General features: G+C 37.1%; 2 protein-coding genes across 4 annotated transcripts in view; one reads left to right on the top strand and one right to left on the bottom strand.

The window, feature by feature from the left end:
- The window catches only part of CERKL (CERK like autophagy regulator), a 121,967-nt gene extending 120,989 nt beyond the window's left edge, over positions 1 to 978 (top strand). Inside the window, exon 14 of the mRNA XM_045520374.2 lies at positions 804 to 978. The gene's annotated coding sequence lies outside the window, so the exon portion shown is untranslated. The remainder of the gene's footprint in view (positions 1 to 803) is intronic.
- ITGA4 (integrin subunit alpha 4) overlaps positions 1 to 16,950 on the bottom strand; it is a 220,415-nt gene that overhangs the window by 12,490 nt on the left and 190,975 nt on the right. For all 3 annotated transcript variants that reach the window (XM_074363988.1, XM_074363987.1, XM_074363989.1), the window contains 2 exons: positions 11,623 to 11,772; positions 9,580 to 9,656 (listed from right to left, as the gene is read on the bottom strand). In XM_074363988.1, the coding sequence (XP_074220089.1) occupies positions 9,580 to 9,656; positions 11,623 to 11,772 (227 nt within the window). The remainder of the gene's footprint in view (positions 1 to 9,579; positions 9,657 to 11,622; positions 11,773 to 16,950) is intronic.

Raw genomic sequence — 16,950 nt, 5'->3', positions numbered from 1 at the left:
AAAGTAGATGTAAATCCATGTTAAAAAGAACTCAATTTCCCATTTTTTCAGATAAATTCACTTAGCCAAGAGAAGTTTGTGGGTTTTTTTTTTTTTAGTTAGTTATGTTACCTAAAGATAAAGAAAAGACCCCAGTCCTTGTTTTACCTGAAAGACAAGATTACAGACGGGAGATGGAGTGCACTGTTGTAGCAAAAGATTTCAAAGGATTTATTTAGGAAAAGATAGGTACACCCTCCAGAGCGGGAGGCGGGCTGACCCAAGGGAGGAAAGGCGGAGGTTTCGGTCTCCCCTTTCTCCTATACTCTGGCTTAGAGGTGGTCTCTTGATTGGTTGATGGCTCTTGCCCCTGGAATGCTTAGTATGTTTGGCCCCTTCTGCACATGTTCTGACCCGTAGTGTACACCAAAAAACCCTTGGGGGGGGTGTGCCTAAACCACAATGCTAATTATAACGCAATGAACATTGGGTCGTGTCTGGTTAAGTCCTTTCCACTACTGTGCCGTCATGGCTGTTGAGTTTTAACTGATTTCTTCCTGGCACTCACTTAGAAGAAGTAAAGTTCCTTTATGCTGGAGGCGGGCATAACACCATCTTCCAGACCATCCTCCCTCTCCTCCACCTGTCTGCCTGGTGCCCCCACTTACCTAACTGCCTAACTCTTACAATTAAACTAGTCTGCTTTCTGTTTGACTTTTCTGTTTAACTTCTTGCTTCTATCATTTTAACATATTTGCCTGATTATATCAAAGTATTTTTCTAAAAGAAGCCTTTTTCTCTTTTTTTTCTTTATCCTTGCATAGATATTGAACTAGCTGCTGCCCAAGCCAAAGAGGGATCTGGGGGAAACGGGGAGGAAAGGAGAATAGAGAGACAATTTCCACCAAAACAGAATGCTGGGGTGGAAGTGAGCACGGCATGGAAAAGGACTGCTGTGGCCAGCAAGTGGGTGCCACTAAAATATGCTGGACTAGAATTAGTTTCTTAAGGCAGGTTGGTCGCCTCTACTGATAACTAGACCACTTTAAAAACCAAACTGCAGAAAGGCTTCACCATCCTGTGAACTGGGAAGAGAACTGCTGCAGATGCAAACACGTAAGTGACTTCAAGTTCCAGCTCTGGCCCCAGTTCTTCTGGATGAGAGGTCGTTTAGCATTTTAAAGACAGTCAACCCATCTGTAATAATACCTACTATTCAGTGAATATTTGGCTCATGCACATTCTATGAAATCCTGAGCACCCTGGGATTTAAGGGATGTATTCAAGGTACAATTTCTAGAGTCTCAGGGCAAACGCCTGCACAAACAATTCTCTTGGCCACTTAGAGGGTTAAGAGAGCTCAAAGAAAACTTCAGTTACCGAATATTATGATTCTATGAGTTCTCAAAGACAGACTTAGATGTTAAAGAATGTAACATTTAGAAAAATTGGTTCAACCAGAGAAGAATGTGACCCGAAGCAAAATATCTGATGAGGATAATCATAATAATAAGAAAGGTAAACATTCACCTGGCAATTTAGAGTTTAGAAAGTTTCTTCAATGTTTATATTGTATCATTCTAATCAACATCTGTATCAAAGAACTGTGTTTAAGAAACTGTGTGTGTAAATGTAAAGCACATAGTAGGCGTTTAATAGTTATTTGTGAATTGATTTAAGACAGTGTTCAAGGATAGAGTTAAAGAACAAGTTTCAAAATTTATGCTTTTAAGCATTACTGGTTAAAGATGAAGAATGGCTGATTTTAACTGAAAGCTTCTGTGTAAGAAATCATTATGTCTACTACTCCCTGATACAAAAATAGCTTAAAAAATTCCCATCTTTGTTGAGCATATAAAGGACAGACTGATGAACAACTGCAAATATTAGAAATACATGCAAAGAGTTATGAACGAAAGGCTCTGGGAGACCAGGGCAGGGAACTTTCACCCGGGGTTAGCAAAGGCATTTTCTTGCTTTTCTACTATTCCGGTTATTTAGGTTGAAATGAATGAAGATTTACAACAATTTTTTAAATAAAGAAGATCTGAAAATTTCATGATTGAACCTGAGTTAACTTGGATTATACTCTTAATTGATTTCTCAGTCCTCCTCCAATTTTCACGCTGCCAGCCATGGGGGGAAGAGGGTGGGAGGTGTCACTTTCCCAAAAGCAAACTTGATAATGTCATATGCCTGCTTAATGTCCTCTAGTAACTTCAAGATAGAGTTCTGATTAGCATGGCAGATGCAGCCCGAGAGACAGTTCCTGCCTCACTTTCCACTGCAGTCATTCCAACTCATTCCTTTGCCTTAGCCATGCTTAACTAAAGCCAGGGGTCCAAACACTGTGTTTTGTGCCTTACTTTAAGCTATCCCTCTGCCTTCCACATCTTTCCTATTCATCCATCTGGTTAACCCAGCTTATGTGCCAGTGTCAAGACTTCTTAGAAGTTCTCCCAGCTGACTCTCACTGCTAACCCCCTTCACCCAGCATTGTGCACCCCTAACAAAAGTGGCTTCTCTCTCTCCCACTGCCCTGCACGCTGGGCACCCCTGCAACGCAATATGTTCACACTGTCTGGTTTTTTTCACCACTAGAATAAGTTCTGGAGAGAAGATGTCTGGTGGTCACGATTATCATTGTTTTCTCAGAAGCTAGCAACACAATTAGTGTTCAAAATATATGTGTGGTATGTGAGTATATCAAACATTGAAAAGGGTTGGATGACACTAAAAAAAGTCTGAAAAACTGAGGAAATTACTGGATAAGTGACTTTTAAAGGTTTATGAACTCATTATGATGCTATGAAATTACAGCCATGCTTATCTGTTCTGTGATGGTATACCAGTTCCAAATGTTTCATTAAGATAAATTAAACATCCACTACTACCCGTCCTGTGACCTGCACTCCACCCACAACCTGATGTTTTGGTGGCCATCCAACTATTGAGTTAACCAATAAATTAACAGCAACATTGTTAATGAAAAGAGTAACAATTATGAACCTCAAGTTATTAATTATAATTTTAATTATAACTTAAATTATAATTTAAAATAATTATAAAAATTACTATGAGCACACAAAATGATAATTTTGGACACTTCACCCCACTTTTATACCTCTAATAACATAGATCTAAGAAACTGGACATTTCACTTAATGCCTAAAAGTTCTTTCATTCTTATCCTAATTTTTTTCCACTTGAAACTTACTTATCAAACTAGAATGTCCATACAGAAAAGTGCATACGTCCTAAGTGCTCAGCGAATTCTTATAAACTGAATACATGCATTAAACCATCACCGAGATCAAGAAAAACGTAAAATCTACTGCCAGCACCAAAGAAATACCCTGTGCCCCCTTCCAGTTACTGCCCCCACCTGATATCTTACATTTACTAGTATAGACTGGCTTTGCCCAGTTTTATATTTCATACAAATGGAATCACTGAATATGCAGTCTTTGAGTATCTGACATTCTTTACTCAAAATTTTGTAAGATTAATCTATATTGCTGCATGGAGTTGTAAATTATTCATTCTCACTGGTGTATATATTCAGTTTTGCCAATATACCACATTTTACTTATCCTTTCAACTACCATTGGGAATTTTAGCAATTCCAGTTGGAGCTTTTATAGTATTTCAGTAAAAAAAAAAAAAAAAAATATATATATATATATATATATATATATATATATATATATATATATATATATATGTAATTCTGTTGTGTTAGTCTGTCTATCCTTCTATGAACAGAACTTATGATTTGTTATCCCAGGATTAATTCCTGAAAAATCTCTAAATCTGGCAACCAGCTAAAAATCTTACTAACAAATTATATTTAAAAAATAAAATGTACTGTAAGGAACTCTATTTAAATAATGAAAACTAAAAAAAGTCCTACAGGATTGTCATTTAAAAAGTAAGCGTACCATAGAGTAGGGGTTCAAAAACTTCTGCCTGAAGGCCAAATTTGGACCACTGCCTGCTCCTGTAAATAAAGGTTTATTGGAACACAGCCATGCTCATTCGTCTGTGGCCACTTCTGCACTGTGACAGCAGAGTTGAGCAGTTGAGACAGATTTCTGTCCCAGAAAGCCTAAAATATTTACTATCTGTCCCTTCATGTAAAAAGTTTGCTGGCTCTGCCTCTGAGCAATCTGACTGAGGAATCTAATTAGTTTCAAAATAAGCACGCAACATAATATTACTGTGTGTAAAATCTGTATTATTCTGACAGTAACAGAAGCTTCATTATTCAGACGGCATAGGATGAGAGGAGTACTCAAGACATCGAGGAGAAAGGAATGAAGACCATATCCCTGTGTAGCATTTCTAGCTTCTGATCCCTGCGTTTGAGAAGGTGGATATTTCTGGAAGATGCAGGATCATTAACAAGGCAGTAACTGTTCTAAACCATGGCTGTCATTTCAGGGTGGAAGACTGACTCAGTGATGGTGTGCTATTTCTCCCAACATTTCAGGGAATGGCTGTGATTTACTCATTCTTGCGTTGTAAACCTTTGTGTTACATAAGGGCGCACCTGCTTGGTGGCACTGTGTTAAACGGCAGAGGGGAAGCGCGCTGGAATACAGCGGCCCTACACTCCCCCTACTTTTCTATAACCACGTTACAACTAAAGGAACCAGAGTGGTTCCGAGAGTAAACTTCAGTTTGACATTAAAGTTTAATTAAGACTTGTAGAAGAGCTGCCTAGAAATAGACATTTATAAAATATTCTGGCTTGTAACCAAAGCATTAGTCACTGAACACCTTTGGGAAAGAAGTTGGCACTTAGACAAGCAACAGAAGGTGAAAGCACTGCATAAACAGCTAGGTTCCAAGACAACAGCAAATTAAAGAGAAGCACAATGTTCACGTTTCAGCAGTGAGGCTCCTGGTCTATTTTCCATTTTTAAGCTATTTTGCCATATTACCATAATTACAATTCTATTCTTCTCTTTGAATATATATATACACACACACACACACACACACACACACACACACACACCTTACTGTATGTGGATTCATTAATGAGGTGCCATCAGACAGATACCCACCAGCTTTGCATGTGAGACATAATAAAGGACCAGGTGCACATCTGGAAGTGCGACAAGGCTGAACCAGAGCTTTCCCCAGGAATCGCAGCTCATTCTTCATTAAAACATGCATAATGCAGGCTTGAAATTTACAAAGCAGCCTAGAATCCACGTAATTTAGACAAATCAAGGTACTGTGTACATACAGAATCATAACTTAATAAGTGAAAGAGGAAAAATAGAAAAATTGATGCATTTCAGCACCAGGCTCTATGTTTTTCCTGACTGTATGACATTGTTTTGTTTTCGTGAGAAGTGCTCCCCAAGCCTTAGGATAATGAATGCACTTTGCCTCGACAAGATGAATGACTGCTTCATACAGAACATGTTTTTAATCAAGATGCTAGAATAAAATATAACAGAAACTGATACGTACCCATGTCAAGATACACGAGTCATTTACCTGACCAAAAGCTAGCCTGCAGCAGGTGGCCTACAGGCCCGAGCAAAATTCTGTCCTTTTTCTTTACTACTGACCTCAGGAAAAAAAATATTGGAAAATTCTCATCAACAGGAATATATCAGCCACCTGACATTTAAGGAGATTTTACTGAATAATGACAAACTCATTGAGACCCCCAAGGAGGACAGCAAAAGAACATGGATTAGAAGATTAAACTAGTCATTAGACTGTTTAGTGTATAAAGCATCTAATTCATCTTCCCAAAAGTCTGTTGACATCAGTGGGGCATATATTCTTACTATTTGCACTTTAAAAATAGTTTTTTTAGACTCACTCTTTTGGGGGTAACAGTACACTGGTAGATGTTACACACTGCTCGCCGCCTACTCAACAATGATTTCCCTTCTTAGCTGCGCGCAGAACCCTGCACTGTTCAGGCTATATAGGTGGTACTCCCTTGATACTGCTGAAGCAAAGCCCCTAGTTCAGCTTTAGGGAATGAATTATGATTGACCTGCTATAATCAGGATGACTCCACCCTCCTTCAGCCAGGATCGATTCCAGAGGGGAGCACGCAACACCGGTCTAGTTAATCAGAATAAGAAGCCTGCTCAGGCACTTCCTTTCCTGGAAAGACAGCCTCAAGAGGACACGGAATTTTGCCCTTGCCCCTTTCTGTTTATTGGGATCCTTGGTGCCACAACAGCCATGTGATGGTCATGAGGGAAAAGCCAAGAGAACGGGAAAGATAACCATGAACCATCAATGTCCAGATTTTGGTAGCTTCTCAGTAAACCTGCAACTATCTCCTCCAGACTGCTTACTATGCAAAGTAACTAAATGCCTTTATTTTTTAAGTTACCATCAGTCAGGTACTCTGATACTTGCAGTTAAAAGCATTCCTAGCTGATATGAGAGCACTTTTGTTCAGGAAAAGCCTCCATCACTTACACCCTGGAAGCACGACGGAGGCACGGAGGGGAGGAGTGTCACTGAGATCGGTCATCTGTATGAGAGAGTTGATTTTAAGGTGCCCATGTGATGGCTAATGCCTGCTACTCTATGATTTTGATAAAAGTCCTATTCGTTAATCTTTGTCTTGCAGTGTAAGCCCATCTGAACGTGGTTTACTGCCCTGAGGATTTACAGATTCAGGAGGCAGCCTCAACTTAGTGAGGACACGAGGCCGAGCGCATCAGCACGGTTTAGCTTGCTGCCGGCAGTCCTGTTTGCCGTCATCAGAAACTCATACTCTGTACTGAGTATATATACTTCCCTAAAGCAGGTCCGCAGCTCTGAGGCACAGAAATACTGTTAGTGCCAATGGAGTTCGAGCTGGGAGAAGGCATGGGACACACGGTCACAATGCGCCTACCCTGACTGATTAGGGGGAGAGGACGCCTAGGTGGGAAAGGTGCATTTTTGTCTGATATTGAGTATAATTGATTAAAAGGGCAAGTAGTTTGTCAGAATCCTTCACCGCAAGCCTAAAAATTAATTAGAAGAGTTTTCATTTGAAAATTCTTCAGGTAAGTTATTTACCTAGCAGAAGCAGCCTGTCGCTTTCCTAACTGATGCAAAAGATGAGGGGCTTACACTTTACCCTGGCATTCAGGCCGCTTCAGACCTCACACAACCGAAGACTACCGACTGTCTCGGGATACAAGGAAACAGTAAGCTCTGGATAAATAACCAAGACATGTGCAGAAAATGTTTAGAACTCATTGGCAATATTTCATCTTATGACCAAGATAAAACATTTTTTATCACGGCCTATAAATACGCCAACCACGTTACCAAAGGGAACAACTGTTATCGAATCTTCATGCATCCCCGACTTGGTGCCGTGCACCTGGCCTGCACCACTGCACCTGATTTTTAAGACAAACTTACACAAGAGGTACTATTTTACCTTCTTATCAATGAAGAAGGAAGTTTACAGAGGTTGAAAGGCTTCTCTAAAAAGGTCATTCAGGTAGTAAATGGTAGATAAACTTGAACCAGTTTGTTTGACTTCAAATCAAAATCACAACATTGGTTGCCAGATTTTAGTTTGAGAACTGCCACTTATAGCTCTATTAATAACACATGTTTTGGGCCTGGTCCTTATAGATTCTGACTTGGATGGACAGAGGCCTAGGAACCTGCATTTCTATCAAGCATTCCAGGTGATTCCTGTGAAGGGGACTCAAGGACCACACTTGGACAAATACTGCCTGCCCTTCCACTGGCTGCCACTTAAAATCATAAAGAACTTGAGATTCAGACTATCAGAAACATTATCTTCAAATTAAAAATGCAAAGTAGATCATACAATTTCTTATTGTGAGAAATACGTCATGAAGAAAAACTAGTAAGTCAATTAAGCTAATGATTTTGTATCTTAATTCAGTAAGGTGTACTTTCGTTCTTCAGGAAAGAAGCATTTTCAGTAATATCTTCTGAGCCCAAATCAGTGACCTTCCCAACACAACTGCGAAGGAGGGACCACAGAAATAAAGGGAGAATGGGAGTAGGTGGCACCATGGAAGTTAAAGTAAAGGATGCTCAAAAAAGGAAGTGAACAGCCGTCAAATGCTTAAGACAAGAGTCTGAGTAAGGTCTGAAGAGTGTCCTCTACATTTAAGCAGATTTCTCTCTTCAATTTATTCTTTCCCAGGCCTTTGATCCTCACACTTGTTTATATTTTCCCATGATTAAATAAATAATACTTGATAAATACATACAAATTCACTTGAACCTACTTGTTCCTGGTATATCCCCCTTCCCGTAATCACGAACTGTGTCATTTAGCTATGACCGCACTGAAATTTCTGTTAAAATTTGCCAGTGACATTCTATTTCCCCCCACCAGTCACATTTTAAACGCCAACTTCCATGACCTTTCCTTAGTCACTATGCTGTCTGATCTCTATAAAATTACAATACGAAGTCCCGCTTTTTGTAGTCTCCATTGGCTACTTCACCGTGGACTTGGTTCTCCTCTGAGTTCTATGAAGATACATTTTCAGTCTCCAAGGGTGACACCCTACTCTTTTTAAGCTCTTTAAATAAAATTTAACCCCTTCCTACCAGATTTGATCCTTAGTTCTTTTCTCTGTCAAATTCACATTTCCACCCCCAGGCATTCTTCTAAGTCACTGATGTCAAGAGGACCCCCAAATAGAAAGAATCCTGAACTAGATTTTCCAGTGGAGAGCTACATACAGAAATCTCACCAAATTCAACACACTACAATTCAAACCTGCTCCTTTATATCCTGACCTCCCCAGAACAGTCTCCCATTTTCCTGCCCTGCCACTGGTGCCTCCTCCTCTGCCTCCTTCACCTTCCACATACAACCAGCTCTTAGCCTGAAGTGTGGGTTCTCTCTCTCCAGTCCTCATTTGCACATCTTCCCTCTGACATGCCGAACAATTTCTATACAGGGGATCTAGACATGATACAAAACTACAATGGTTTATTTCTCATCATAAAGTAACAACAGCCACCAACATTTATCTGGTTTTCACTGTGTGAACTGTTCTAAGCACATTACATGTATTTTCTTTTTCCTGTTTCCTGTCTATGGATTTATAAGAACAAGATGGTTTATTCCTTTTCAAATGTGTCATATTTTTATTTAGGGATTTCTTTGTTTTGTCCATCAGTCTGAATTATGTAACCAGTTTTTGGACAATAAAATACTAAGAATTATATGGTAAAGGTTAGCTCATTTTGCCACCAAAACTCTATTAAACAGGCACTTAACAAATGTCTAAACTATAACTACAAATACAATAACAATAACCCAAAGCATAGTTAAATCCTGAAATATCTTCTGAGTTATCAATAAAAGATCAAAACATGCTTGAAAAAACTATGGTGCTCACATACTCTCATTCTTTCAAAAAATGATTGTCTTTGGGTGTGTAATTATGTGAATGATGTATAGATCACTTAATCTCTGTCAGCAGAATGCTGTTCTTTGCCAGGTCTGTAAATGCTAACCCCAAAGGACTAGTTATTAGTCCCTTTCTCTTTAGAACCCACATGCACACACCAGTTACCCATCTTGATTAAGAACAGAGAATAAACTACACTTACTTCAAAAATCCAATTTTTGCAGAAACCTGTAAATCAGCAGAACAATTTTCGTGGGCACAAAATCTTGCAAAGTTTATCTGGAAATTAAATATGACAGTATTGTTTATTTCAGTTCAATCAGTGGGTGTATTTCTATGTTTTTTAAAGAATAAAACAGCTACAATACATGAGAAAAAATAAAATTAATATGTCAAATTGATAATTATTTTATCCCTTTTGAAGAGAATTCATCAGTAGATTCAAATGACAAACAATTCCAGGGCTAAAAAAAACCAAGTTTCCCAAATGAGTATATTTAAAGCCTAAGTTTGTTAAGTGAAAAAAATTTTTTTCTTTCATAATAGTTGTGTAACAAAAGTTTAATCCAACTATGGTAGTAACCAATGTAGTGTTTAAACCCTGTGCTGCTAAGAGTTTCTTCATTGAGTTCCTCTCAATTTGCTGCAGTTTGAGCCCACTTAATATGCGTAAGCATGACACTGAATTTTCAGATGGTAGAACAGTGATTTTATATTTGCTGAAAATAATAAAATATAAAAATCTAGAAATTTTACTTTAAGGAGACGGTGGACAAAATTACATGACAGTCTATCAAGAGGTTCCAGAATTTACTGAATTCTGACCATTTTAATAGGACCCAGAGATACTACAAGGTAGCTAGGAAGCCCTGAGGTGTAATAAGCTGGACAAAGAGAAAAACAGGGAGAGATTCAAAGAGAGGAAGCTGAGAGGAACAGGTGAAAGAGGGAGAGATGTGGAAAAGAAACCTAGAAAGTCAGAAAAGGAGCCAGGCTCCTAAAACTGGGAGTGAGGAGAGTGCTGTCAAACGGCACATCAGACCAGAGACTGTCTACACCCGGGGGGAGCACAGGGAACGTGCAAGTCATTCTCTAGCTGATTAAGGACACAATTTTTTCTACTATTCTTATTTGTAAAGTAGGTTGTTCTATGAGTCAAAATGTAGATTATTCTCATATAACTCAAATTGCTGAGGTTTTGACTTGTGTACTTAAAATACTGAGACGTTCATTAGTAAAGACACTTAAAAGTAGTTGACGCTGAAAACTGAAGTTCAACAGAAGAGTAAAAAAACCCGACTTCCATTAGTACTTTCACACAAGGGTATAGAGGGTATTTGATCTTAAGTTATTATCTTCATTTGATCTAGTACCATAGACCAGACAGTGGTGATTGTAAGCTCAAATATCTTAAAGTGACTCGGGCAATTTTGTCTGGACAGGATATGAAGTAGACCTTGAAATGTCCCTTTCATCTTTTGCAGTCTGTGTGCCATTAGTGAATGGTTTAATGAATGCTTTTACCATGCCCCCAAACATCCTGTTGGCTGTCTTTGTGTTGTTGGACAGTGAAAGTCTGAACAACTGGACTCCCAGGAATAAAAACACCATCAGTGAAACTGATACATTTTGGGATAAATTTTAAAAAGCAGTTCACTGGTTAGAATGCAGGATCTGTCTCAAAATCCAACTGGATCCTGGGATGTGGCTGAATAGCATACAGCTAAGTTTAAAAAGAGAAATTGTTGTGTAACATAAATACACATGTTTATAAATGAGTAAAATCTGACTAACAGGACATGAGTGTATCTGTGGGTAGGGTGAGTGAGAGGGAGACAAAATGAGAAAGAGACAAAATGAGAAAGAAAAATAAGCTGCACACACATGGCGACAGTGAATAACTAACTCATGAATGCAACTCACTTCCATTATGAGAGCTCTCTAGAAATGTATTTTCTTCACTGGCGAGGCATGGAGGAGAGAAAATAAACATTTTATGTATATGGGAAAACACTGCTATGACTAAATGCATATTTAAAAGTATTCAGCTCAATATCCCACAGAGAATATAAAAAACAAAGAAAAATGGAAAACAAGACATATAAATCTTCTTTTAAAACAAATTCATAAAAAATTTAAAAGGATTCAGAGAGAGAGTTCATTTCCCCAGAACTATGCAATATTTTTTTTTAAATTCTTTAGTTATATGTCACATAATTTTTCAAATAAAGTAAAATATTCCTACTGTTTTTTCAATCATGTCCTTTTCTTTCTTCTGCTGAAGAATTGGCTGAAGTGGTGGGAATTCCTCTGTACTTTGTTTACTGAGAACATGATGCCCCAGGTGGTAAGCAGCTTCAATCTGAATTGGGGTGAGGATGTCCCGCACGTCTTTCTAAGGAAATTTAAAATCGTATGAATTAATAACAAAAAAAAGCATGTAAATAAAATACATATATATAAATCCACTCCTTTCCTACATAAGGCCAAACACAACATATGGAAGTCAAAGAAAACCCTTACCTTTTAATCCAAATTGTTAAAAAATTGAACTGTATATTTTTGCACAATACAAAAGTATTCATGTTTATTAGAAAAAAACAAAAAATGTATTAAAAATGAAAAACTATAACCATCCAATAATAGTTATAAAAGTCTACATTTGGGCATATTTTCTGTTGTTATTTTCTATGCATACTCTTCATAACTTGACATTCTAACATAAGTGTTTTCCGTTATAACTCTTTGTAAGTCATTTCAAAGTGCTAATCATTTTATCCTATTTAACATTTCCCTGTAGTAGACTTGAAGAAATCCGACAGCTCTCTCAACTTATTCAAGTTCTCTTTTTATATTTCTCAGTAACGATTTGATTTGATTTGATTCATTTCATGTTTATTATGAAACATATCTTTTTTTTTGCTTTTCATTATGGACCTTTCACAGTTATATTTTCTAACAGGTTATGAATCGCATATAAGAAAATTATTTGTTTTGTATGCTTAATCTTTTATCCTACTGAATTTTTACTGAAATTTCTTATTAGTTCTTACAGTTTTTCTACGTTTATTGTGCTTTTACACTTTACAAACAAAGAGTTCTTGGATTTATTTATCAATTACACAGAATTATAACCTATCTGGATTCCATTCTGCTCTGTGTGACATTCTTTTAAGTTTAATATCTTACTAATTTTTACCCAGCATTTATCAATCTTAATCTTATTTATATGTAATCAAAAAGTCTTTGAGTGATGAGATTTCTAAAATTTATTGTCCTCTGCCCCAAAAGAAACAATCTTTGAGTTTATTACACTGATTGTCAATTCATATATTTTCATCTTTATTTCTACATGCAGGCATAACTTTTCTCTTTTAAAAACATTTTCCCATGAATTTAAAATTTATTTCACCATTTCATTTGATTATTCAACAGCGTCTCATTAAAAGGGAATATACTATATTCCTATTATAATTATTTTCTAAGACACATATGTTCAAACAGTAAAACAACTGACAAAAAAGTAACTTTGAGAGAGTTTGCCATTCAGTTGAAGAAGCATGACACTAAATAAAGGTTTCCAGAATCCCAAGTCTCTGTAAAAAAGTATGGAAGTCAGGTAAGATAAAAAACATAGCATCTCTTAGAAAGCACTTCTCGTAACCCTGACTAGACAGGAAGGAGACTTTCAAAGTATACTGAACAAAACAGACTCATTTTTCTCCTTATCTAAGAGGGCAGGCAAATAAGATTTTACTATAAAGTAATCCATGAGGATTTATAACAGAATTCAGTTGACAATTTAAATTGCGTGACATGTTGATGGCAAATCTATAAAACAAGTATCTTAAGCACAAAAGCACTTAAAAGTAGAAATAATCTCAGGATTTGAGAGGGCATTTCTCAGTCAGCAGATACAGTCCACCTACACAGGAACTATGCAGTTTTTCTTTTTCTCGGTATTAGAATTGTTACTATACTGAGAAGATATTTGAAGAATCGGTCACGCACTTTGTCTTCCATACTAACAATTTAAATGTAAAGCTTGGTTTGACTCGACTTCACATGCCCGTTTCAATCTACGGTTCTTCTCGTCTTAAAAAACAGATTTAGCAAAGTGCCTCTTGACCACTAAAGAAAGAAACTCAAGGGTTTTCATTGGGACTAGACATATTAATTTTAACCATAATTGAGTTTTATATTTATGAGGTTTATATTTATGCTTGGCAAATTCCTGAGCAGATCCATGACATTGTAATTGACAGACTTCTTAGTGTCTGTCATTGGGTTTCTATTTATCTTAGACATTTCAGAATTGGAATATGGCCTAAACATTTCTGCCTAAAAGCAGATTTCCCAAGCTCATAAATTAATAATCACTAATGAATAGAAGAAAAAAATGCCGATCACACAGATTACTGCTATGCTACTTACATCCATAGTAACTTTTGATAAAAATTAAAGTAAGTTAATAAAGATGACATACCACATAAAAGACTACACCTATTCTTTGTCTTTATGTAATTATTTTAAAAAAGGATGTAATTTTTTCTTCCCATCATTTACAATATTATTAATGTACATGTATAATGGTTAAAAGCAAGTGGTCTGAAGGCAAAGTACTGGAGTTCAAATGTCAGGTCCATCACCTGTTATCTGGGTAACCTTTGGGAAATTACTTACTCTGTCTATGGACCAATTACCTCATCTGAAAATGGTAATAATAGTAAAGATGATGATGATGACATCTACATCTTATTATTATGAGGAATTAATGGCATAATGTATGTAAAACGGTTAGCACAATGCCTGGTAAGTGTTACGGTCTTTGTAGATGTTAAATATTATAATTGCTATGTGTATAGTATTTCAAAATGTAGCTATATAAGCCAACCAAGGAATTACAGAATTTCAGTTTCTTGTAAGTTCTGGTGACTATCTGGAAGGAGTAAAAAAAAAAAGGAAAATTAGATTATTGCCAACCAATGGAGACTAAACAGAAAGTGAGCTCCATTTTCTACTAATACAAGTGTTAGACTTGTATTAATTAAGTGGTACCTGGAAGATGGGGAGTATGAGTCAGAGTATTCAAGATCTCTCATGGCTTTTCCATCCTCACACATGGAGATGTTTTTATTAGATTACTTGATAAGTGATCATCTCAACCCGAAACCTTGACCATATAGGAATGCTGCAAATCAGGACCCAAATCCCAAGTTATCAACTTGTGAAAACGGAACAGCTTGAAGCCCTGAGTATTACAATAGCAAATTTGATTAAATTATTCCCTAGGTGTAGGAGCTAGACAGCTACCGATTGTCCCTCCACATGTCCACTGTTTTAATTCTTCTCAACAAGCTTGCTTTGACCAAATCACATGTTATCTAATTCATACTAATTTTCCACAAGGTCTTCTCTACATCTGGTGTATATTACTTTCATTATCCTAATTAGCTATTAATTACGCTTTTCTCACAATGTATAAAATGTACGTGCACTCTTGCAAAAACTGAATTTGACAGACATTTGCACTTATTTAACTTTAACAGCTCCACCTGAGGACAAAAGCTGTGATGTCAAAACTGTCTCGAAGTGACTAATATTTAGGAGGGAAAAGGTAGATTTGCTTAAGATTTTTGATTTGGATTGGCATGGGCTCTCTATATGAAAAATAATGAAGATTCCATGCCACATTTTAATGGACGATTACATGAAACAGGGCACCCACAAGCATGCAAATTAGCACAAGCCTGAAATAACAAAGCCTGCCTTCTTGTTTGACTTTCAGAGAAATCTGTATTGTGGCCAGCTTGAGAACTGAGCGGCAGGCCCAGCCCTCCTCCTGTATCTATGTAGTGAAGGGATTTATTTCAACGATGGAGCCAGAAATATTTATAATATACTACTGAGTGAAAAATGATGTTGAGGTATAAAGAAACATTTGAAGATATCTATTCATGGGTCTCTCTGTAGAAGGCAGGATGTGGGGATACAAAGCTGAAAGTCAGTTCCTCCGTCAGAGTCTATAACCCATAAATCCACACATCTGGTTGGGGGGTGAGGATTCTGATACACACATATACAAGTACAGAAGAGGGGGACACCTCATCTACACTTGAAAGGGGATGGGAAGGTTCTTACGTAGAAGAATTTTAAGCAAGGAATATGATGAGATTTGGGTTTTGGAAATGCCCCTCTGGTGTCGCTGTGGAGAATGGGTTAGGGCGGGAGAAGGGAAAAACTGAGGCACAGACTGGAATCCAAGCCAGCAAGGCCACGTGAAATTGTAACGCTTTTATCTAGTAAGCTTGGTTCAGAGGTGAGCTGTCCAACATCTGGCACTATAACTTCTGAGAAAAGACAACACCTCAAAAACAGGTGCCCTAACCATTATGCCAATAGAATATTCTCTGATTTTCCCTCACAGAATTCTTTAAGTGGCACTGAGATGACATCATCTATAAATTTATTAAATACTGATTGACTGGGGGCCCTATATAATGAGTTGTGTTAGCTCTAAGAAGAATACAAACATTGAAAAGATAATATCCTCCTGTCTTCAAGGACCTTGCCATTCCAACAAAGAATTAACATATGTTGGAATAATCCATCTATTTCTAGGATACCATAATAGCAGTACAGTTATACAGTTTGTTTGTACTTAGATTTTCAGCAGAAATGTATGCATTCATGGATCAGCCCATAGTGTGCTGTGGTTGAAATGTAACTACTTTGGAGTAAATGGCACTTCATTAAACTACATGCTTAAACAGCTTAAAATATAAGCAAACTGAATATAAATAGATGTATTTACTAATCAAATGCACAATCATTTTTGCAGTTATTACTAAAAAGATGGGTTTTAGAAGTGACAAAATAAAATTTCTTTTTTTCAGAAATCCAAAATCCATAAATCAGAGAAATCGAGGGAAAGAAAGAATAAACCAATCTACTAAATACAGGCAGGCTGATTTCATGATTTTATACAACATGCTAAGGCCACTGAACTCACTGGATCTCAAGATACCAACAGGGACAGGCATTCCTGGTCTGATAACTAAGCTAAGTATGTCTAGCTTTTACTGGAAATGCTATGGACAGGAAGGGAATCCTGTTACTTCATTTATTATCCCAATGTAGCATCCCTGTTCTCTTCTCAAACATGAGTGAGTATTTTGATGCAGAGCCTCCATCCAGATCAATCAAGAAATACCTTCTCTCAAATCCTTAAGGGAAGTCTCACTACCGTGGCTGCTCCAACAGTTCTAAAAACTGCTGCCAATTATTGATTGGGTTTCTCTAAATCAAAAGAGCCTCAATATTATCCCCTGTCCTAAAATCTTGTCCTAAGAAATCTCTAAGATCTAATCAAACCATACACCTGAAGATAATAAAGACAAATATTTATTTTAATATGCTTACATGGATGCGGAGACATTTTCATAAAAGGAAAAGTGATGTCTAATAGAACGGAATTTCAGCAGATAAAACACTACAAAGCACGAAAAAATTAACCCTCTCCCTTATATCATCAAAACCTTTTATGAACTCCCACCTCTAAATTCTAGATTCT

The sequence above is a fragment of the Camelus bactrianus genome, chromosome 5 (assembly GCF_048773025.1).
Source record: "Camelus bactrianus isolate YW-2024 breed Bactrian camel chromosome 5, ASM4877302v1, whole genome shotgun sequence".
NCBI lineage: Eukaryota > Metazoa > Chordata > Mammalia > Artiodactyla > Camelidae > Camelus > Camelus bactrianus.
The sequence above is the reverse complement of the archived record's forward strand: the minus strand, read 5'-3'. Positions and strand labels throughout refer to the sequence as shown.